The sequence below is a fragment of the Solenopsis invicta genome, chromosome 16, assembly GCF_016802725.1.
Source record: "Solenopsis invicta isolate M01_SB chromosome 16, UNIL_Sinv_3.0, whole genome shotgun sequence".
NCBI classification, from domain to species: Eukaryota; Metazoa; Arthropoda; class Insecta; order Hymenoptera; family Formicidae; genus Solenopsis; species Solenopsis invicta.
The window spans coordinates 25,803,782-25,829,575 of NC_052679.1; the positions used below are offsets into that span (position 1 = coordinate 25,803,782).

Below are 25,794 nucleotides of genomic sequence, written 5' to 3' on the forward strand. Positions count from 1 at the left end.
AAAAAATTGAAAATAATAAGACGGTAAAATGTAATAGTGTAAAATTTAAAGACTGCTACAAAGGAAAAAAAAATTTAGTATCAAATTAAAACCAATATATTTAATAAAGAATTTTATCATTTTAGCAAAATACTTATTATTTTTATTTCAATATTATAATAGTCATAATATGACGTTTGTTTTTGGTAATAACAGTATTAAAAAATTCTAATTCTCAATTTGAGTATATTGTTATTTTCTATTCGACATTTTTTTTTCTTTTATAAAAATTATTATTGAATATAAATATGAATAAAAAAAAACAAAAATAAAAAAAAATAAGAAACTATACAAAAATTTTTTCATGTAACCTTATTCCAAGATTTACATTTAAAAAACAAAGATATTTTTCAAATGTTCTTTTTCCTATGTAGCGTTCCATGCTTTTTACTCGAGCTACATTTCGGTGTTCGTGGGAAACATATTGCGTATTAAACGCGAGCGGATGTACTGTTAGTAGAGCAAGTCTCGACAATTCCACAAAGATCTCATCCCGTTGATCGTAAGCAAGCAAAATACGCTCGAGATGCTTGTGAATGCGCCTTAAAGAACCGCTGCAGGTATCAAATGCACACCGTGAAAGAGGTTAAGGCGCAAGGCGCGTATACGTGCACACGCACGCGCGTGCAGACACTGGCTCGTGCACGCATACGCATACGCATAGGTGCATACACGCGCACATATCGTCAAGACGTTCTTCGTCTGGATCATTCGGATGCTACCTGCAGCAATTTAAAGGTTAACGTCGCTGGAAGGGCCAACGCTTTCCTCCATATTATCATCGTTATTGATATCGTCGCTAGATTTCGAGATGGTTCGAATAAAGCTGCAATTTTGAAGAACGCAGAGAATTTTTTAAATAAATTAAATAAATAAATTCCATTTATTCCCTTTTTAAATTTATACGTACGTTTATTATTATTATTATTATTATTATTATTATTATTATTATTATTATTATTATTACTACTACTGCTGCTGCTACTCCATAGTCGGCTCTCATAAATCTAATTACACAAAATACCATATTTGAGATAAACTTTCGTGACTCTGCATTAGCGCTCGTAATGACGTGTAAATTAAGTGAGTTTACAACGGAAACACTGATAAATAATTATGATGCATAAAAATAAAATAGAATGCATTTTATGTTTTAATATTACAAATATTATTATAAAAAAGTAGTTTATGTCAAAATGTAATCGTAAAGCTGGCGAAATTATTGCGAAATCTGTTAAGACTCTATAAAAGTTTTGCAACTTGCAGAGGAAGGAAAGTATCGTAAAGAGAGGGGAAAGAATGGAGGGGCGAGTGGAATTTTCGCCCATTCCCATCGCATCGAGAACTTATCGAATGATTCTTTCCCGATTCCCAGATTCGAGGTTTGCGCAGAGTGGGAGGAAGGTATTAAATTGCCAGCTCCTGTCATAATCTATCTCACCTCCGGCCGGTTAAACTTGGCTAATAATTCGCCAGATTGGCGCCGGCAGTAGGCATGCGCAACAAAAACCAATAACACTACCTCTCCTTCGTTCTCCCTCGCTCTCCCGGTTCGGACTACCTCATCTCCCCCTCCCCTCCCGATTCTATAGGTTCTCTTCGACACCCCCGTGTGGCCTATCCCCCTGTCCTCGTTTCCCTTCCCCAGTTTCCATACCCACGGCTCCACGGTCGCCCACTCCACCAACCATGCCAACCACGTTGCAACAGCAACGCACCAATACCATCGCGCGCGCGCGCGCGCGCGCCAGTAGCTGCTCTACTGTATCATAGCAAAGCGCACACGCCGAACTGCATTCGCATAAATCCACTCGAATGCCTAATATCCGCCAAATACCGGTCGTCGCGTCGCGTCGCGTCGCGTCGGAGAAAAGCGGCAATTTACACTTAATTTTATTATCTTGTGAATTTTATCCTCGTTATCGAGATACAATGACGATGGGATAAAGGAAATTAAGAATCGCAACATTAATATTTTGAATATTAATATATGATGAGAGAGAGAGAGAGAGAGAGAGAGAGAGAGAGAGAGAGAGAGAGGGAGATGCAAATGATTAAAATGGGAGATATTGCTATGCGACGCGGCCGAAAATCGATGACCGACATGTCCGGTGTGTCGTCCAAATCCGAAACTTCGGCAACGTTCGACCACTCGTTGCTTTGCTAATTCATCAAATCGACTCGATGAATATATTAATTGCCTTGTTGTAACACAACGGCGGCTGACTGATGAAATTACGCGTTCATTGACCTTCTATCGACGTGCACTACTCTATTGTGCTTTCCCGATGCAAACACAACGTGGTTCTTGAATTGATCGATTAATTAAATTCACCATGCAGACAAATCGTTCAATAGGAGATGCGTTCGTTAAGAGTTTCGAGTCAATTTTTCATTGAGATTATTGAGATTATTTTCTGGTTAACCAATTGAAAGATTCAAATCTATATGTACTTTGACGCGCGTACAAAAATTGTCTTTGCATATTAAATTCTTCATTTTATTTAATCCACTGTATCGACTATCGATTCGCATCAAAGTGTCAATAGATAACATTTTCCTTGCGCCAAGCCTTTTTTCTAAAAATAAAATAAAAAAAAATGAATAATCGTTTTATTATTAAATCGTTCTTTGAGAGACCCATTTTTTCTCTATAATATTACGTCGCTATACATAAGCGAAGTATTTCAATTTTCTCGTTAATGAGGAAAGTTGTGACAATAATAATGATAATACTGGTAACTACGTCGACATTGTTGTCGTTAATGAGAAGAGCTTGGCTAATGATAATGTCGCAAGGAGGAGCGTTATATAATGTTGACTTATTCCCCGTATATCGTATTTAATACCTCCGCGTACCTGCGTTTTCCGCCTTGCATTCAGGAAACTAAATTATCTCAATGGAATATGAAATTAGATATCGGATTCTATTTTCAGTGTTTTCATTGGGAGAAAAGTGCGCGACACGTGAGAATATCTGATTTTTAATGGACAAATAACGGAGAAAATAATCATCGTAAGTAGTGCCCTCGTAGTTTCATTTTTAGGTTCAATTAATGTAGATTTTCAGATTGCCTTATCCTTAATGTAATTACTTTGCTATTTGTAATGCAGGAAACGTAAAAACTTGTTTTTATGCTTGTTTTTGCGCACATAAAATGAAATCTCTAAAAATGAAATTTTTACGAGATTGAAATCATAGAAGCGGCAATGTATATAAATGTAATGTAATTTCATGGATTGCGATTTAATCCATATAACGTACATATAGACGTACGTTTTACCATTTAATTGAATCGCTATGAAATATTCGATGATTCTATTAATTCTAGCTATTCCATTTGAGTGGATTTAATGCACGGCGTATAGAATAATTATATTTCAATAAATATATATTTTAGGAAGGAATTTAATATCTTTTTCGCATGCGAAACTTCAATTTAAGCAGAGAGATTCAATATCGTGATTTTGCAACAAAAGAGCAAAAAAAAAAAACGGCGTCACGACAATCGCGATTTAAGAAGGTTCTCAAGCTTAAAAGAGTGGAGAGGAATCATGTGACTTTTCATATATGTATAAATATATAATTTTTATTTTAGTAAAGGTGCTTTTAAAATTGCTATTTTTTCTAAATAATAAACAATAATCAAAATTTAAATAATAAAAATGATAAGTCGTTATTAAAATATTTTCTTTATAATACTGATGTGGAAAAATTGAAAAAGAATTGTTCGTAATAAAGACTTGAATGCAACATTGGAAAAGTGTCGTTGCTACTTTTTTTACTATTGTGACGTATTTAAAGAGAATTGTATAATTCACGAATGTTTCGTAATCTTACACGAAAATGATACGATAAAACTTGATTTTTTTATTCCAATTAAATTTTAATTTCATTCTTACTTATAAATATGCAGTTTTTGAAAGTTCTTATATTTTGTTTGCAATTAAAATATTAAAAATTCTTTTCTAAAATTCCATGAAAGAGAGAGAGAGAGATTTTAGAAAATTATCATATTTAAAGAAATTTATAAAATTTAAAAATTTTAAAAATTCAAGATTAAATATATTTAAAAGTGGAAAAGGTAAAATTTTCGACATTCATCAAGGCGGACCGTCCGAATAGTGAGTCTTAATCGTGCGATCTCTCGTTGTGTGACGGGCTTAAGGGTACATTCACCCGTCGTGGATTCTTCACCGTCCTCCAGCGACCGAACAACAACCGTGTGCACGCGAATTCCACGAGTTTTATTTAGAACATCGAATTATTCTAACGTGACGAGTTCGCGCTCGCGTACTCGTACGCGCGAGAGCAAAAAAAAAGAAAAAAAAAGAATAGAGTGACAAACACATCGCTCGTAGCATGACGTAGAGACACATCGTAAACTCGAATCGATGGAGAGGGGAAGGGGACGGAGGGAAAAAACATCAAGAGGGGCAGGTCCGAAAAAATAACGCGTTTGCTTTTTTCGCGCGTAAACTCGGGGCGCGAAAAATGATCTTATTTCTCTAATCTACTCGGGTGGATTAAACCTTCCTTCTCTGCGCGTGCCTACTACACGTACCGCGGAGATAATGACACGCGTAATTGCTTTATCGAACGAATCAGGCGGACGAAAGAACGAGAATTTTAATTAAAATTTTGTACGACGGATAAAAATGTAGATACTCTCGCTCGCGCGCACGTACCGAGCAGGCGAATTAAAATTACGAAAATTACGGGAGGAGCGCGGATGCGCGCGGTATTCTTTGAACTATTACAAAGTAACGAGGCGGGACGCGAGCGCTATCTTTTTTTCGTTGGTAGGAAAGTAAAATCGTTGCTGCATCTGATAAAAGCCAAGCGGACGCGCGGGCGCGCGGATGCGTACATGCGCGCGCGCGTGTGTCGGTGTTGCATGAACACACGTAAACAAGTCTGTCGCATTCCACGCGGACCGGGTGTACCTGCTGCACGTAATCACGCTCGAATAATTAATTAGCTTATTCTGCATTACTTTAGACAGAGTTAAAAACGTCTCGCCGTTCTAAACTGGCTAAACTGGTAGCAAAGAAATTTTTCATCGCAACGAAAAGTTTGTAAAACAAACACGGCAGCGATTCGGCGAGATAATAAAGTGTTTTATTTTCATTTCGGACAATTTAATTAAATATTCGCTTTCTCGTAAAATTTAATAAAATCTTATCGCGCGGTATTCTAGATTTTAAAGTCGATTAACTGCACTTCCGACAGCTTCGTAATGGAAATAATTTAGATGTTGTATTATAATACCGAGATAGATCGATAATATAATATGATAAAATAATGGACGTAAAGTCACTTTTTATAAAATTTATTATTAAAAGAGAAGATTAACGAATAAATACTTATTTGCATAAGAGAGAGAGAGAGAGAGAGAGAGAGAGAGAGAGAGAGAGAGAGAGAGAGAGAGAGAGCGACGGCGAGCAAGGTTAATTCTTTCAATATTTCTGGATTCATTTTAAATTTATATATATATTCGGATTAGTAATGTTGTAAATAAATGTTAACCGTAGTTGGAACTTCTCATGACTTCACGCAAACTAATAGTGGTTACTCGAATAGCAAGTTTCGCGAAACGGATTCTCGTTGAGTTTGCGCCAACTTTCGATTGGCAGCATCGCGGAGTAAAAATAGAGAATGCAATGTAATCAACTTTGAATTGCGGAGTAAACAATCTCGATAAAATTTTAATTAGAGCCGAACCGACGGAATAATATAAAAGTATTATTGCAGCGCAAATGTCGATTGCGATAATACGTAGGTATAATTATTGGCTAATGTAACCACACAGGTTCCGTTCCAATAATCAACTGTATCGTGCGAATATTGCACCTGCACTAACATTCCTCTCCCCGTTCGAGATTACTATACAAATTTATTAGATGCATTTGTTCGAATTACAATTGAAATTTAAAAAATATAGTTAAATCAATAATAAAAGAAATATCATTAATAAATTATTAAATAAAGTAATTAAAATATCTACTAGAGAAATTTTTACAAGTAAATTTTATTTTTGTAAATATACGTTAATATTGACAGAGAAAACAATGGTATATTATTTAGATTATTAAATTATAATTAATATAAATTATTATTACATACGCGTATATGAAATATTCAATTGACACAATTGATTTATCTCGTTTAAAATAATAATTTATATTACTGTATCTTTTTTCCAATTTTGCAAAAAATGATATTGTATTACAATTTAAGATTTTTCTAAAAAAAAATAGTCGTCTTTCATTGAATTGTTAGTATAGACTTATCATCGATGAATTTCATGAAAATTTTTCTTTCCGTTGTTAAGTAACCAAAAAACCGGATTGCCAGCAGCTGTTGGACAAATATTTTGCCTCGATAGTCAAGATGAAGTAAAGTCCCTATCCCAGTCGGGCTCATCAATCACGTCAATTACATACGACACGGTCGATTCGCGGCAACACGCGCGCGCACAAGAGAGAGAACGAAAGGACAAGACATATATGTATATATATCTCTATACATAAAGCGCATATACTTGAGTTTAAAAAAAAAAGTAAAATAATTGATCCTGATATCGCGCGCGTTTCGAAGATGAGACAAGGAAAACGCTACAATAGCGCGCCGATTCGAGACAATGCTGTCTATCGCGTTGTTCGACATAATTATCGGCGAGAAAATGTTCTGTTCCTTTCTGGAGCAATTACGAAGAACAAAGGGGTCAAAAGTAGCAGCCACAATTACAGGTTTCTATCTCTAGTCGTTCGCTGTTTCCCCCCCCCCCCCCTCTCTCTCTCTCTCTCTACTCTACGGATTATATTCTACCCTGTTGTTTTTTAAGAAAGTGGTCATTACGAACAGTTTCCAAACTCGCACGCAAACTCGAAGTAACGACGAATGACGCGACGAAGGGAGAGATACTCGCGCTACACCGGCGTCCATAATAATATTCCCATCAAAGAACAGCCCGCGCGCACCCTTCTCACCGCGAGTTCTCTCCCGTCAGCATTATTTTTCTTCCATACGTTGCGAATGAGAGAAAACAACATTTCTCTCCGTTGTAAATCGACCTGTCCCCTATAGTCGCGTACTAAACGCGTACGCGTATCGATCGTCTTAAGGGAGCAACGAGAACATTTTGTTAGGCGAAATTCAAATGAGGAGGAAAAAGTTGAAGTTTGACATAAACAGTAGCGTCGCCAGACAGACACTCGTCTTAGGCGTATAAAATATAAATTGTTGACAAACAAAAATATAGAAAGGATCAAAGACGACGCGGCGCGGCGCGGTGTAGCGTTTCGAAGTAAGGGAGGCGGATACTGATTACAGTCGGGCTTTGGCTGTCCCTTCCGAAATAATCGGCCCTGCAAACAGTGAAAATGACGAGCGAAGGGGTGCGCTTAATTGACGATGTCTCAATGGAACAACAGGGAGTAGAGCGTGTCGACCCCAAAAGAGCCCACCCTAACGTCGAGGCGAGGGGTTAGTCGAAGGTACGCGCGTAGGTCGTATCCTTTCCAGCCTTCCAAGTGGCTTTAAGACCATGCCAATATTTCACGAGTTTCGTTTGCCCGGCCTTTCCACTCACTTATTCGCCCCAGGGCGCTCAACGTGTTTCCGCATATTTGAATAATACTCCTCCTTCGTGATTCGCGTAATCGTTCGATTTCATTTCGCGCACACGAAAACAGTTACATTGTCGCGATTATCTCATTATTTCGATTGCATCGTGATGTGGCTGAATTAACGACACGTGTGATGGTACAACGACAATGTGTACATACACGATAGAGATGTACAAGAATATATATTTGAATTTATATTAGAACAAGATTATAACTTATAAATAACTTGAGCGTATTCTCAACGGAGAAACAAGTCGATATATTCAACTACGAAAATGGCGAGCGGCGTTCTATGAAATTTCCATAGAGTCATATGCATCGAAATATGCCACTGACGAAATAACATGAGACGTGGAAAAATGATAAGGCCAAAGTGTCACGCGACAGTTCCATTATCGACGCTGGTTGGTAAAGCAGAAATTATCGTGGCAGTAAAGTTGTTTACAGCTACGTGTCAATGGCGGTGAAGCGATTTTAACGAGTCCCATTCAAATGGAATACTTATTTCCAAATCGTTTATCTATAATAACGCATTAATATGTTTCGCTTCGTGGGTCGAAATATTTTAAGAACCTTTTTATTATATGTGACCTTGTCTGAGAATAATTTTTTCAAGAGAAATATATTATTATACGAAATAATAAAAAATTGTTAAAATTATCACACACGTTATATTATTATTATTATTTATAAAAAAACAAATTAAAAAAGATTTTTGTTCAAAATTTTATATTTCTTAACAAAATCAAGATAAAAGGAATAATGGAAATAATGGAATTTATTATTGAATTACTTGGATGGTTGAATAATGAGAATATATTTTTCTTGATGAAATTGTACAAAATTCTTCATACAAGTTACGTCTGCTTCTTTCTATATAATCTCATTTCAATATTTAACATTTCGAAAATAAAGATATTCTCAAAACAGTAATTTTCTTTTTTTGTGTATTATTTAAAGATTATTCGTCGATTAACGCTGTCTTTTACGTAAAAAAAATTATCCTAATGCTCTGCAAGGTGGATATAAGAGCCAACCTTGAAAATAATAGAAAAGCTAACCTTCGAAAGAAACATCCGAGAGTCTGACAATGAGTCTTTGTCGTTCTAGGATTAAGAGGATGAATTGACGTGAGTGTGCATTTCTGCATTTCATTTGTCCGAAATAGTGAATTTTTCTCAAAATTCACTACTCAGGAGTTCGCTTTTCGATCGTTTAGAGCGATTTTTCAGGAAACATACCTCTCCGTGCGTGTCCCTCCTTCCGTCTGGCGTGTTTTCAGGTAAGAAATAGAGCCGCAAGGACGCCAGAGGTTGATTCGGTCCACGACTGTCCATCCACAGTAGCTGAAGCTCACCGATACTGACGAGATCGGCATCGCTCCACAATTTCGTGAGGAAGAAACTGCCGAGACGGAGGACGCGACCGTTACTTATCCTTACCGCCTTATAAAATGTGTAAGGGCCATGGCTGAAGCAAGCACCGCCCAGTAACTGAAAGAGCAATGAATTCGATATCATCGTTTGAGTTGACAGAAAAATAAAATTCACATCGTTCGCAAAGAAAATATATTCTCTCTCTCTCTCTCTCTCTCTCTCTCTCTCTCGCTCTATACAATTTCCCGCAACGTCGCTCCTAATAACACGCTCGTGGCACATGCCATTTAATAGTTATTCTCGTACCGTTATTAATATATTATAATTAACATATATTAATATTTAATGAGAAATATGCGTTTGAATATTAGAATGTATTATGGTGCAATATTAATCGGATGATAAATAGGTAGGATATATGCGTTAAAATGCGACGAGAGTCGGCGCGACAAAGGGATCCGCAACCGAATCGAAATCCGATTCGGTTGCGGATAAATTTCGAGAAACGTGTCATTAAAAGACATTTTCTATCCTTCTTTTTTTTTAATCGATAAGATTCAAGTCGGCTTTTAAAATCATTCCGCCTTCTCCCGTGAAAACGAATCACTCGCGGGACCATCGCGAGAGATTCGCGACGGTATGGGGCATCCCATCGGAGCGAGTCGCGGACAGGCGAGGGTACGGCTCCCCAGAGGGTATTTGCAACCAGCACGCGAGTAGCGCGAAGCACGAAACACGTGCACACCAGCGCTACATTCGCATTCACGCACATACGCAACGCGAGATAAAATCCGGACGTTCGCAGAACGGGAAGAAATCTTCGCGCTAAAAGTGACAGGCAGATTCACGGTCCGTGACTCGCTTCACAGAATCAAACGGTATCAAACAATAGCATCAAATTAAAACTAATTCATTCTATTTAACATCATTTATAATCGTCAACATTGAACATTTATGAGTAAGAAAATATATTCTTACTTTTATATAAAACAATGATAATTGTGACTGTACACTATTTAATTTTCTTTAAAGAATTTTTGAAAATCTTAAATCTTCAGCAAAATAATAGAATTTTCTTTATTTATATTATATTATAATAATCGATCTAAAGAGCGCAATATGATTGTTTTGTGATAACAATATTAAATATAAAAAAGTTGTAATTTCTTCTTCGTTGCTTGTTTAGTTCTATGCAATCTCATTTAACATTTCGAAAATAAAGATACACTCAAAACAAGAATATTCTTTTTTCGCGTTAGGATGCGTGCGATTAAAATCGATACAGTGCGACCGTAAATAATAAATGGCAGAGGCGCGTATGAAAAATTAATTAACCGCCCGTCAGAGCATTGTCCGTGTACGAGGCGTCTGATAAGAACAACTCTCGCGCTCGTCGTTCGGCGGAGGAACGCAGGACGATTAATTCGCATTTCGCGGGAAAGGAAGGAAAGAAGCGAATAAATGATAAACGAAAATTTGAACGATGTACGTGACGTTGATTTTACATCGCAGTTTTCTCCTCCCATTGTGTCCTAGAAAAACTATTTATTATTCAATGAGAAAAATGTTTATTATCCGGCTGCTGAAAAAAAATTCCGCAAACGAAAGAGCAAACGAACCGTGCACGCGGCGCGTACAGTCCGTCACATAATTTCCGATGGACGGTTCCTTCGGTATCCAACGAAATGATCATATTACGCTCCTTAAATGAATATTATTGAAATAAAAATATAATATTTTTCTGAAATTTAGATTATCAAGCTCTTCAAAAATTTTATATCGTCGCTTACACGAAACAATAATTTGATACTAATTTATTTGTAATTTTGTCAAGTACGATGAAGCGGTGTTACAGATGTTGACATGATGCGCGCGCGCGCGCGCGCGCGAGCTTCGCAGCTGTGAGAGACCAATCGGTCCATCGTAATTGAGAGTACGTACTCGATACAGTTCGAAACGATCCCCCTCCCCCGCGAAGGGTGGGAAAAACACGACGGGAGATTCACTCGCGCTTTGTAGCGCAGACTGTACGGGCGTCTGCTGCTTTGCAGCGGAGACTTGTCCATTACTCCCTTTGCTTTATTTATCCAGGCAAAATTTCAAATGGATCGGATTTGGACATAAAAGAGACAGCCGTGCAAAGATCGATGCTGGAATATTTACGTGAAAATGGCCCACATTTTTAGCCAAGTCTTCCCCGCACGATTTTTTATCGTTTCATCGTTTTATATTGTAACGCGAGAGCGAGATCGAGAGCGAGAGCGAGAGCGAGAGCGAGCACGACGCGGTTCCGACGATGTATCGATTTCACGGAGAAAGATGATTCCGAAAGGCACGTCTCGAATAACAAAGTCCTTTAATTGCCGACTAAGTGAATCCGATATTGGGTCACGTTAGTCCCCGGACGCGCGCGGCGGGTTGGGGTTGGCCAATCGAAGCTGTGAAAAGCGAGCGAGTACCCTTCGCGAACGAGTGCGTTTCGATATGCAAAACTGTCGCCAGGTCCCTTATTATATGCCGCGCGCAAATCGACGAGCGTGTCGCGCGCTTCACGCTATCAATCACGCTCGCGTTACATAATTGAATCAATAATGGCACCGGATGATCGCAACGTCGAGTGTGAGCACCACTGCCATAACTATTTCCAATGTTTTAAGAGTACAGTTGCGACCAAAAGTTCCACCGGTGGACGACCGCGCGCGCGAGCGCTCGAGAGAGAAAGAGAGAAAGAGATGAAGAGAGCGAGATCACCGATGGTATTTATAGTAGTTAATCTCGTTTCTCTCCGCCATCGCGCGCGCGCGCGCGTGCGCACACACACCGCACGCGAAACTTACCGCCATTGATATCGCGATTACATCTACGACGCTCTTTTATCTACATACGGACAAGTGCATTGACGCGAGACATGCGCGCATATACGACACATAGAGAGAATTTTCTCTTTGAAATTGCAATTTTAAGATTATGGTAATCACGGGACAACGTCAACATTCAACATTTTTACTAACATTTTCGTTTAAATCGAACCTCAAAATTAATTTAAAATTTAAAATTATTTTACTATAATTTACTTACTAAAATTTAAAATTATGTAATAATTTATTCATTTATTAACTATTTATAAATATAATTATTAATTATATTATAAATTTGTGTGCATTCACTTTACTATTTACATAATCTAATTATTTATGTATTTAGAAAAATTATAATAAAATTTGAATGATACGTTGTCCATGACTTTAAGCATAAATTCTAAAAGAAAATTTTTTTTGCGTACATCTGCAATGCACATGCGCATGTATATATACGCGCGCGCGCGCGCGCGCTTACACACACACACACGTGCACGCGCACCGAATTTTTCAATCCTATTGTTTCCGTTATTATTTATCGGAACGTGCCAATTACATGTCCTATCAGGAGTCGCCAAATATTTTTCCCCCACGCACGAATGCACAATGGCGCGCATGCATTATTCATCGAGTGGCGTACATACGTTCTTTCCTTTCGTAAAAACACTTCCACGTAAATAAATATCTGTCGTGACGGACGTGGCGTCGCGTCGTAACGCTGGGCCAATTCGCTCATTGTTAATTATTTCTCGATGCTGAGGAGGAGCGAGCGCGCAAAATAGCGACGCCGCGCCGCATGTCACGCTGTGTGTAAATTTTATGTAAAATGCCGCCACATGTCGACGCAAATTGTTTAAAAATAAGAGGAACGACGCACTCTAGCCGAACCGGACGTTTACGTCGCGCTGCGTTAACAACGAATGGAACATCCTTTCGTTTCCACAATTGCAGTTTGGGCTGTTTGCTCTTGGAAACGGGACAACGTTAATAGTATGAAAAAACAAAACGAACAAAGAGTATATCCTTCCTTTCTTGCAAGATAAGCAACAATATTTAATTTTCTCAAAAAGATTTAATCATCTTAAATTTCAACTATATATATTATAATTTCAATATAAAAATAATATAATCAACTAAAGAGCAGTTGTACATTATAATACGTTGTACATTATAATTGTTTTGCTGTATAATAATAGTATTTTGTTTCAACATTTTAAAAAGTTATATCAGGAAGACCAAAATTAATCCGTTTTCATGTACAACATCCTTTCGTTAATTTCTTTCATTAATGTAAATGTATTTTTTGTTTTTAATACTTCTTTTTGATGCAACACAGGATTAGTAAATCATAATCTTTTTTAATAAATTTATATTAACATTTGCCAAGTAAAACAACGTTATAAATCTTGAAAAAAAAGTAAATTATTAAAGCTTTAATAATTTATTTTAATAATTTGAAAAGCTTTTTTAAAGTAAGATAATTAAATAGAACTAATTTACATTTTAAATATAATTCTCAGCTATGTTATGTGCTATTCAATACTTTTTCCTTTCAATTAAAAAAAATTATTATTGAATATTGAAAATATACGTTACATGCTACAACAATGCAAAATGCCTTCATTAAGCAATAAATAGATATAATATATAAGCAAGCTTTACAATTTAATATTTACATATTGAGACTAAAAAGCATTCTTCGAAGAACATTTAAAATAAGAATGTTCTTTTCTGTGTATGTACGACGTGAAGAAATAATTGTTATCTTTCTTAATAATACATTATCCGTTTGCGTTTCTCCGTCGGGAATACCGTAATATTCCGCCTGAAACTTCTGTAGCTTTATAATGATCGTTGTCTGTTTTCCTCTTGTAACAGAAACACTTGGAACTCTAGAACGAGTGGAGGAGGGAAAGGAAGAGAGAGAAGGAGAGATAACGAGAATCGGAAGGGGGGAGGAGGTAGGGTGGGAGGATACGGTAGAGAAAGAGAGGGGGGAGGGGAGGGAGAGAGAGAGAGACACGTAATATTTTAAGTTTATTAATAAAAAGGCATATGAAATGAGAATATAAAAATATTATGATATTGATCGAACCCGACAAAAGTAAAAAATGTCACGTAATATTTTAAAATTACTCAGTGAAATAATGCACACAATTCATGCTTATTCTGTATCTTGTCCTTTCTCATGAAGTTTATGTATTATATTTATATCTTGTTTTGCTCTGAGTAAATATGTATTGAACTGAGTAAATATGTATGGAATGATGAGGACACAAATGTGTATGAAAGAAAGATTAAAAACAATATAAAGCTAATCAAATTCGACTAATCGAACATACAAATAAGAACACGAATGTTATAAATATTCAACGATCCATTCATTGCCATGTCTATGCGTTCGATTAGAAGATTAGAAAATACGAAAATACCGAGCACTCTTGCTGTATCGCAAGAACACGCGACACACGATTGTGTTCGTTTAACATTCGAGAAGAAGAAGAAAATAGTGCGCGGGGAGAATGAAACGACGATCAGATCGTGCGGCACGAGATAACAAATGCATACAATCAGTATAATGCGAATAAATCGTCAATAGTTTTTACGTAACACATATATTATCGGTAACATAATGATCGACGTGCAAGAAAAAAGCATAATCGTCGTGTTACGTATGGATATAAACGTTGACCGTCAAAATATTTTTATCGGCAGAAAAACGATCGGCGGGACCGAAGGAGAGCGTGCGCGAGTGGAAAAGGAAAAAAAAAGGAAAGAGAAAAATAGAATCGCACGATAAGCAACTGTATGAATTGCAATCGGAGCAATTCATACCCGACCCGAGAGCGTCCCACTCTATCTTGAGAAGCTTCGCTCATTTACCTTCGTTGGATCGAAAAATCGCTGAAAGTTAAAATATTTAATATCCCACGTCGACTGACATTTGATGAGGTGATCGCGATTGCGCGAAACGTTCGCATTATGTAATTAACTTTTCTCGTAGACGTATCCCTCGTTCCCGAGAACGGAAAGAGATACTCGCAGGCGCGTACGAGCCGACGCGCGGAAAAACGTGCTCGCGTATCCGGGGACATAGAAAAAAAAAGGGACGGGATATAGGGCAATGCTCCCCCATTCTCCTCGCTCACCCTCCATCATTGTATTTCCTTGCAGCGTGTAATCGCATATACATATACGAAGCTATCCCGTAAGCCTTCCGCGCGCCGATTGCGTCGCGTTGTCCCTCACTCTCTTTCGATCTCTCTCTTCTATTTGCCCTCCTTGTTACCATGTCTACATTTCTGCCCATCTGTCTCGCTTTCCGATGATATTCCTTCAGAACCCGTGTGTCGTATCCTCCTCCTCCTCTCTCTCTCTCTCTCTCCTCTTTCATTCGCGGCGAATGAGTTTTACTAACCGCTCTCTAAAGCGTTCATCACATCGCATGAATCACCGCGGTCAGGAGATTAAGAAACGCGCGGAATGACGTCGTCCGATAATACCGAGATTCAAGAATCCAGAAAGTAACCGGACTAACGTTACGACGACAATACATATATTATTCGTTTATTCTTCGTGATGACGTTATATCGTGCGCGCAGGAGAGTCAATTTTTTAAAGCTTTTTTTATTTTTCTCTATTTTATTATCTCTACGTTATTTCTGCTAAAGATAAATAACGCAACACGTTGTTTATCTTAAAATTAAAAAAGTCATCCTTTGATTATACGATTAGATATGTAACTATTTTTTGTGATATCGTCGAAGCAAAGTATTAATACTAGCAATATTTCTCTCGTTGGCGATATATTTCACTTGCGTTCACGTTTCTTCGGATTAAATCAGCGTCTCATAAATTAACGTTACGAGTCGAAAGATAAGACTTTGAGACTAAAACGCGAGAGACGTATCCCGCTTTCATTATAATTTTTCAAAATGAAGAAAGCGAATATCTGCGGCGCTATCTCGCGCCCTGCCAGCTTTTAATTAAAAACTTTCAACTGCGGTGCATCGTGTGTGAGAGAACCTTTAATCCTGCATGCTGCACGTGCACACACGTCAATGCGGGAGTCGCGTATGTGTTCCCTTCACGTGCTTGTCGGTAGCTCTCGTCGACACACGCACGCACGCACGCACGCACGCACGCACGCACATGTACAGGCCGGCCAAACACAATATACGTGGAATTTGACTCAGGTACGTACACACACACACACACACACACACACACACACACACACACACACACACACACACACACACACGCGCGCGCGCGCGCGCGCATGAATCAACGGATAGGCACACTTGATTCGTCAACGCACATCACCTCACAAAGCGTTCATAGGCATTTAAAGATTTCATTTGGGCAAATACTCGCTACTCGCCCAGCGCATCGCGAATATCGCGATGGCAGAGAGAAGTCTATCGTTTTGTGTCTCGTAAAACGGATCGCCGGATTTTTGCTTATCTGTATTCGTTACCGATCCATATCTCATCCCTCGTGCGTGCTACGAATCAATTACGCGCCGCCGAACGATATTCCGCAAAGAAATATACTGCATTAGATATTCCGAGCGAGTAGAGCACACACGTAGAAGATAGGGGAGCGAGTGCAATGTAATATGATATTAATAACAAATGTAACGTACGTTCGCGGAGAGTGCGTATTATGCGAACGACGCACGCGTTGCGGAAATTTAAATGATACTTATGTTATATTCAGCTTTGACACACATGATTAGATTGAATTCTGTACGAGTTTGTAAACTGTGTTTTATCACACAGAGAAAACATTAGTATTAAATTCAAACTAATATTATTATATTTAACAATCATTGTGTGTTTCATATATTCATAAACAAGAAATTATATTCTTGCTTAGAAACGAAACAATAATAATTTTGTTTGGTGTGTATATTTATATTTTTTAAAGAATTTAATAATTTTTAATTTCAGCAAAATATTACATTTTCATTACAATATTATAAATTATCTAAACAGCACAATATGATGGTAATAATAATAGTATTAAAAAGATTTTAATTCTTGATTTGAAGATTGTTTTCTATCCGATTTCTTTTTTTTTCCTTTATAATAAAACTACAAAATATTCTTTATGTAGGTTACGTTTGTTTAACGCTATATAATCTCACATTTTAATATTTAACATTTCAAAAATAAAGATATTCTCATAACAGGAATATTCTTTTTTTCTGCATGCAAAAGCATATAACATTGTAAGATACTTTGATACAAATTTTATATAACAGGAAAGCAAACTATTGTGGAACCTAGTACATCTAGAAATCGATTGTGAACTCGGCAAATGTATCCCATCGATGCATATGTCTGGACACGTCTGATTCTTGTGCCAATCGATAAGCCGAATTATTCATCAAACCGTACGATAAATAAATCATTTGTCGATAACGAAATTGACTCTTGTACTTCCGATTCTTTAATAATAAAAAAAAGAAAAAAAAAGAAAGTAAACATCAAAAGAGATGTCGAGAGATTAGATGAAGCTATTAGACACGTATCTCTTAATATCAAGATTGTTACAACGAAAGCTGATTCGCTGAAAGCTATCAGGGGACGTATAGCGCTCGTACGCGTCAAATCGAGTATACAGGCTGTCTCAAGCTTCCCTGCACTTTTTTTCGGAATCTACAGATCTGACGTTGTATCTTACGGAATTTTTAATATATTTAATAAACATGTTTATGTATTAAACAATTGTGCCAATCTCTATATTATCTCTATGTATTATATTTTTCTTGCAACGTTTTAATTGTACATTTTTACTAATATCTTTACTTAAATATTTATAAATATGAGACTAAATTATAGAATTTTACAAATAAATTTATTTGTGAAATTAATTATTAGTTTTAAATATTTCAAATTATAATAATAAATGGAAGAAAATTTTCTTAAATTTTGCCCTCTCAGAGAGTTAAAAAGGAGAATTTACTGAAGACTACTCCAAGTATTTGTACGTGAAAAAAGAATGCACGCGAGAGTATGTGTACCGTGCCCTTCAAAAGCACACGTCGCGCTCGCACCGTTCGTTTTCTTGCAACGACCGTATCGTCGTCCCTCTTCCTGCCTCTTTTCCTTCCGTTCCTTCTCGTTTCCTCGCTAAAGCCCCTTGGCATCGTTCTCATCGAGTTATTATTACACGGCATAGGGTCACTATCGTCGTTATTCCTGCGGAAGGTTCTCATTCGCGAAAGCCACATCGCAATAAAAGATATCCGAACTCCAGCAAATAAAATCGAAACAGAGAGAGAGAGAGAGAGAGAGAGAGAGAGAGAGAGAGAGAGAGAGAGAGAGAGATGCTCATCTTGCAGATCAGAAGTCACCTTGACGATGGCAACCAAAATAAAACCGGTTCTCGAGATATGCGAAATTGGGTCCTTATTTTGGTCGGAGGTCTCTCAATCAATGTTTATTTCTACATTTATCAGCCTCGGGAAAAATGCAACGTCGTTATGTAGTGTTATCAGCGCATTTAGATTATAGCCCGCTGATTATCTACAATACATACTTAGACGCGGCGATAAGTGTATGATAAATAAGTTTAATGTGATCTCGACCAAATAGCTTATAAATATAATTGTGTGTGCAGGCAAAGGAAAATATATTTTCTTATTCAGAAATAATACGCGTTCTTCAAAAACATTTAACTTTTCAACTTGTTGGCCGTCGATTTATTTTACATTAAATACGATGCTTCCCTCCTCGTTTGTGACTTGAAAATAAAATTTTATGTAAAATTGTTGTTGCGTTTCCAATTTGCATGTTCTTTATGTTGTCAACGCTTGTAAAACAGTTATAAAAGCGGACGAACCGTTTCTCTCTCATTTACGTAATACTCGTTTTAACGATGTTGCACGTGATAGTGTTTACAGCGAGTCTGAATAAACTGAACAATTAATGTAAATCGAGAAAAATATATCAATTTTTTAACAAAGAGAATGAATTATAAAGTCGATATTTGTGTATATTTAATATAAATATATCGAAATTTAAAATATTGCAAAAGGTTTATAATAAATTGTTAAATAAAGGACGACGTCAGTGTAATCATGTAAAAAGTAACTCGTGTGAATTATTTTTGAGTAAGAGAAGAGAAAATAATTATAGGGACATGTGGAAACAGATATCACTGTTTACATAAATAATAATGTCTGTGTAAACGTTCCTCATTCTTGAAATTTTCAAATGATGCGATTCTTAACGTAATTAAAGTTTCATATCTCTTGAACGGAATTTTTCAAGTTACATTTCACATCGTCGACGTTACAAAGTATTGGCTCAATATTGGCGTAACAATTCGCAAATTCACAAATCACGAATCGTTGTCTTCATTAAAATTTACAATACTTCAGTCTAGATCTATGTTTAAAAAATTAATTACAGCGTAAGTGCGTGGAATGTCAAAATTACGCGATTATCTTCTGTCATCGCACCGGCCACGTCAATAGAGAGAAAGTAATATCGTAATGCCGAGATTAGACGCGCGAAATCGACGGCAAAGAACGTGGCGAAATAATTTTGCGGCTTCGACAGCGTGCATTCTGATCTTATGCGCTACGAAAATAATGATAAGATACGAAACGCGTCGAGAGAACAAATAAATTCACAATTACGTTAAAGTATTTGTAGCGATAACTAATCAAGAATTTAAAGAATTGCAGCTTCGTAATATTCAGTTTTCAATATTACACGTAGAAAAAGATTTTTACTTTAAGAATAAAATTTTTCTTTTCGAAATATTAAATGAAATAAGATTACGTATGATGTTGCAAAATGAGATTATAGCATTAAACGGATATAAATTACTGACGTAAAGGATTTTACATAGTTTCATAATGAAAAATATATTCTCTCATTATTAAATAATAATTTTTATACGTAGAGAGAAAAAAATATCAGAACAGAAATAACAATATCTTCAAAGCAAAAATAGAATATTTCAATACTTTTATTATCAAAATATATTAAGTTATTTGAATATAACTATTATAATATTAAAATAAAAAGATATCTTTCTCTTAAATTTTGAAAATAAAATCAAATTCTTTAAAGAAGATTAAATTATATATAGATGCAAAATTATCATTGTTTTACTTATAAGCCAAAATATAATTAATTTTAATTCTTGATGCTAATGTTTATTCTGTATAGAAAAAAGAAAAGCGAATCTCGCATTTCCTTTGAGAATAGGAAAAAAAAAGAAGAAGAAGAAAATCAAATGCATATCATTGTCGCGCATCAGAACAGCAAAATATAAAATTGAAATAATATTAATTAATATTACCGATCGAATATACGCAGTACCGTCTCATCGGATTCATTTTTGTATTTACATGCAGTTTCGCGCAGATAATGCAATGCGCTATTGCAGTTACGATTTCCCAATCGTGCACGTTGGAGAAGTGAATGTGCGGAGAGGAGAGAAGAGGTGGTACTCTGTCTACCGGGCGCGCGCTCTCTCTCTTTCTCTCTCTCTCCCCCTCCTCTCTTCTCTCTTTCTCTCTCTAGGCACGCGTTTAGGGAGGGGATAGAGGGGAAGAAAACAGAGAAGAGAGGCTATTCATGCTCGCACGCGACCTACGCATGCGCATACACACGCATATACAAACACGAGCACGCACGACATACATGCTATATATTCCCATATCGCATTATTATTAAATCCTAAATAAAGGAAAAAAAAGAGAAGGAGAAAAATATTATTGAACAGTCGCGAGTGCGCGCTCGAATTGCATTTATTCCTTTTTATCTCGCGTAATTGTAAACTTAAATCAAAGCGCGCATTCTCTCTCCCTCTCCCTCTCACAAATACACACACGCGTGCGCGCGCGCAAGTACACACAGCTCGAGTTGTAAAATTAACAAGTCACGATAGGCGCAATGATCAAGAAACTTTCCGGACAAGATGGATCATTATCTTCTCATTTTTTTTTTCCCCTTTTGAGCCTACCTCGCTCGCGAGTCTCCCGTGTGTAAAACGTAAACTCGACTCGAGGTTTTTGTAAATTTAAAACATTGCTTAACCGGTTACGAGCCTCGTGGACTCGAATTAATCCGCACCATTAACGGCAACGCTGTTGAATAACACTCCCGAGATAATGACGTTTACGTTACCATGTAACGCGAGAAAGAGGAAGAGAGGAAGAGAGAAAGAGATTTTAGAAATTAGAAAAAAAAAAATGTAATTTTATAAATTTCATTTTGTATAGTCTCGCTGGCTCTGTCGCGCTGCGCACCGCTTAATTTATATTATTCTTCATTATTTTTCATTCTGTTCTTCATGAAGAGATTAATCTCGCCCGCACCATCCCCGCGCGACCAATCTTTTCCTCTCTCCCGCATCCTTCTCTCTCTCTCTCGTTCCTCTTTCTCCCACGGCACAGATCCGACTCTTTCCGAGCATCTTTCCTCTCTCACCTACGTACCCACTCCATCGACTGGATTCAATTCACTTTTCTCCGAAGAGCAACTCTCGCTGGGCGACTTCTCGCCTCGTTTATTTACTTCTTCCGGCTTGCACTAGGCATTTCCGAATATGACTGAATTCACATTTGACAATAAAAGAGAATATAATAGTATAGTCCATAATAATTCGAAATCTCCTTTAATTTGTTATCGATTTACTTGTGCATTTATAATATTTTTCTTTAAAATTTTTTAAAATAAACAAAGATAATAAAAAGAAAAATTATTATATTGATAGAATAAGTCATTTATAATGTGGTAATCTGAAACTTTCGATACAAGAGAGGAGATTACAAAATAGCATTATACAAACACACACAGCTATTTGCAATATTATCTTTAGATATCACGTTGTAATCGTTATTTTATATTAATTTTAATCTTGATTTTAAAAAATTAATTTAGAAAATATGCCTGTAAACAAATTGATAACAAATTTGTGGAGATAAGTACACGTGTATTGAATTTAGAATTAATACGATAGCGTCAAGAAACATTATTTTTTCCTTGGGAAATATTTTAAAGCATATTGGAAAGTGTGTGTGTGTGTGTAGAAAAAGAGAAAGACCAAGAAGGAATGAAAAGTAGAGGAAATGTGGATACGAAGGGACCGTTGAAGACAAAAAGCTGTTCCATGGACGGTGACTATATACGCGTATCCCAGGCGACACCCCAGGGACGCCGCGTTAAATAAACTGACACTCAAAAAGCAAACGGACTGACAGTTCGAAGGCAAGCAAAAATCACAAATCTCAGGAGGTGCTTTTGTAATGAGTTTAACGCGATTCTAGTGCGTTTTGAAAAAGCGCAAAGTATTTGCGGCGACACGCGGGCGAATACTGAAAGTGCATCTCGATTCGACGATTGGTAAGGAGTAATTGACACGCTGTTTATTCTCTTCGCGCTCCATCATCAAGAAGATGATATTTGTGCAGCGAGTTAATGCACTCGCTAGGCGTAGCCAGCGCCGCGCGAACGCATTTCGTTTCGTCGCTCCATCAATTGTCAACAACGATAATGTATTTGAGAAATCGAAGAATTATGTATAAGCATATATATATTCGATTTCTACTTGGTTGAAAAAGTAACGCAACGTTCACGTTTTTTGTTTGGAATTTTATGATAATAAAGAGGAGAGAGTGGGAGAAAAAATAATTTCTCGCCTTATAGATGCTACGCGACGATCCTGTCTGGTTGACGTGCGCGCGCCGCATTCATAGAATGTTACGCATGCAAGCGTACACAGAAAACACAGTATCAAACATTAGTATCAAATTAAAACTAATATTAAACAATCATTGTTTCATATGTGAGCAAGAAATTATATTCTTGTTTATACTGGCTGTTCCAAAATTCTCGCATGAGGAATATACACAATAAAATTGACAAAAATTTTGTTAAATATTGATTTTTAAAATGTTATAGTAATTAAATAATTACATAACTCGCTAACGATTGGCAATTTTTTTTTTTCGTGCATTTTTAAAACAGTTATTACAAAGTGTTGGAAGAGTTTAAAAAAATTGTAAATAGATAAAAATGGTGAAAAATTAAAATCTTCTCTTATTTTCAATGTAAAACAAAGAATCAGTTTTCAAAAATTCCAATATTTTAATTTTAATATTAAAATTTTAGAGAGCTGACTTTTTTTTACATACTCGCGCATGTATATGCAAACTCGTACGATACACACACACACACGCGCACGCACGCACGCACGCATGCTCGCACGCACGCGCGCAGAAAGAGCGAGAGAGAAGCGGTTAACGTTTATATTACATTTTGCAAAAAAGCGACTCGATCGATAAAAACCTACCCCTCTCGGTGAGGCGCGTATTATTTTTCAGAATAGTTCAATTTACCATTTCTCTCCCTCGCTCTCTTTCTCTCGCTCTCTTTTTTTTTTAATAATAAACGACGGGGATATTTTATCACTTTTTTGTTTGCTTGTTTTCCCAGGTCCCGCACCGGATAGGAGCGGACGATCGATAGAATGCGCGCGAATGGCGGACAGGAATTTTCGGAGGCACGCAATAATGCAATGCGATTGAACGTTTTATTATCCCGAAAATAGAGTCGTCGTGGCTCGTGCGAGACTACAGAATGATTATCATAACTGTCACGGAGGTACAACAGATACGTTATCGCCGATTATACTTCGATTCATCCGTACGCGAAAGGTGGGCAAACAATTTTTTACAACGCGACAATTAATAGCAACGAAAAAGATACAGCAGATCGTTATCAAGCGTAACAACACGTTTCATCATCGTTCCCAGCGTCATCGAAAATTCCCAGCTTTGTGTTCGCATTTGCGCGATTAAAAATCTAAGAAAAGATAACAGGCTCACTTTTATGATCCTATAAATCAGCATTATTATAAATTACACCATTTCGCGACAAGGTTAAGCAGACTGACGCGTATATATACATATATGTATATACATAGTTACATCAGCTAAAAGGCACGGCAATTTGTGTCACAATTCATTGCATTTGTAGCGTTGAAAGAATTTTACAAGATATTAGTATTTTTGCATCGAGCAATATATATTTACGAACGATACCAAGTGCACATTGCGTTACCATTATTTTTAAACAAACGATTGTTGCTGTATCAGCAAGAATATATACGTATTCGATTCGCGACATTAAGTTTGATAAATCGCGATTAATTGGTTATTCATGCATTTTTATTCGGATATAGATTTCTTAATCTATATCCGAATATATTAATCAATATATTAATGTATTATCAACGCATCGCTTCTTCAAAGATGAAAATGTCGCTCGGAAATACTGAAGTTTCAGTTATTAATGCCTTTGAAAAATGCATTATTCAATAATTTAATAATTTAATCATGATAAAATGCTCGTTACCATCCCTCTCTCTCTCTCTCTCTCATGCAATTACATAGAAATATGGTATGTATTTAGATTATAAAAACCGGTTTTTGTTGTGCCAAGAACTGAATGGAAAAATTCGTCCGATATCGCCGTACATAAAAATAAAAATTAATATTAAATCCAACGTATATGAGTAAAAATATAAAATCTTTTTTAAAGAATTTGATAATTTGAAACAAACACGACTTATGTAAATAATGTAAATGTAAAGAAATTTTGTATAATTTTATTTAAAAATATATTCTCATTATTCAATAATGATTTTCATGAGTTTAGAGGAAAAAATATCGGATAAAAAATAACAATATCTTTAAAAACAAGAATTTGAATTTTTTAATATAATTATTTAAATAATCATATTGTATTCTTTAGAAGACTATTATAATATTGAGAAATAAAAAAAAATATATATTTTGCTGAAATTTAAGATTATCAAATTTAAAAAAAAAAATTTTATATTATTACTTATATATGAGATAATGATTGTTGTGATTTAATACTAAAATTTGTTTCCAGCGTAACATGTTGTTACGGATTCATCTTGTCTGAATTACTTGTCAAAGCTCACCGCGAATTGCAAGTCTATTAACAAAACGCTCTGTACATGCGAGAGACACGACGACACGGTTCTAGTGGAACTAGACGGCCTCTGCCTTTTCGGAAAAGCTTGGCACAATAATAGAATACATTTTCCATTGGTCCAATTCCCAGCAGTAATTACATCGGGCCTTTCTATCGGCTTTGCCACCGTACGGCGTTTCCGACCTCTCATCCTCCCTTGCTGCACCGTTCTCTTGCTAGTTTCGCCTCCCGTTGAGTCCCCTCCCCCCCTTCCACCCCTCGAACATCGCCGTCAAAGCAAAAATTGCTTCTGTACACATTTTCGGTGAATTCTCGCACTCTTTGCTCGCGCGCAAGCAACGAGGCTCGTTATAAAAATAAAGATTTGTTTCGAGCGCGAATCAAAAGCTGTATTTTCGAAAGTCGAACTAAAACATTCAGTCAACAAAATCGATAGCATTATTATTAGGTCTGTTGCTGCGAGATTGCAAAATAAAAACTTAATTAAAACCAATAATAAGATTAGGATTAAGATCGATAACGTGAATTACACAAAAAAGCAAAAAAATGCCATTAAAAAAACATTCTTATTTTGAAAATATCTATTTTCGAAATGTTATATATTGAAATGAGATTACGTAACGTTAAATAAACGTAACATGTTTACACGAAAAGATTTTATATAATTTCATCAAGAAAAATATATTCTTATTATTCAATAATAATTTGTAATAATTTTCAATAATTTGTATAAATTGAGAAAAAAAATATAGACCAAAAAATAATAATGTTTTCGAATCAAGAATTAAAATTTAAAAAAATACTCTGTTATCAAAACAATCGTATTTTGCTTTTTAGCTGTTATAATTTTAAAATGAAAATGTAAAAAAATATTTTACTGAAATTTAAGATTAT

The 25,794-nt window shown here is 36.2% G+C and overlaps 1 protein-coding gene across 6 annotated transcripts in view; it reads right to left on the reverse strand.

Annotated features, from left to right (window-relative positions):
• LOC105193855 (AT-rich interactive domain-containing protein 5B) overlaps positions 1-25,794 on the reverse strand; it is a 150,811-nt gene that overhangs the window by 111,251 nt on the left and 13,766 nt on the right. For all 6 annotated transcript variants that reach the window (XM_026135177.2, XM_026135178.2, XM_026135180.2 and 3 more), the window contains exon 3: positions 8,913-9,164. In XM_026135177.2, coding sequence (XP_025990962.1) covers positions 8,913-9,164 — 252 coding nt within the window. The remainder of the gene's footprint in view (positions 1-8,912; positions 9,165-25,794) is intronic.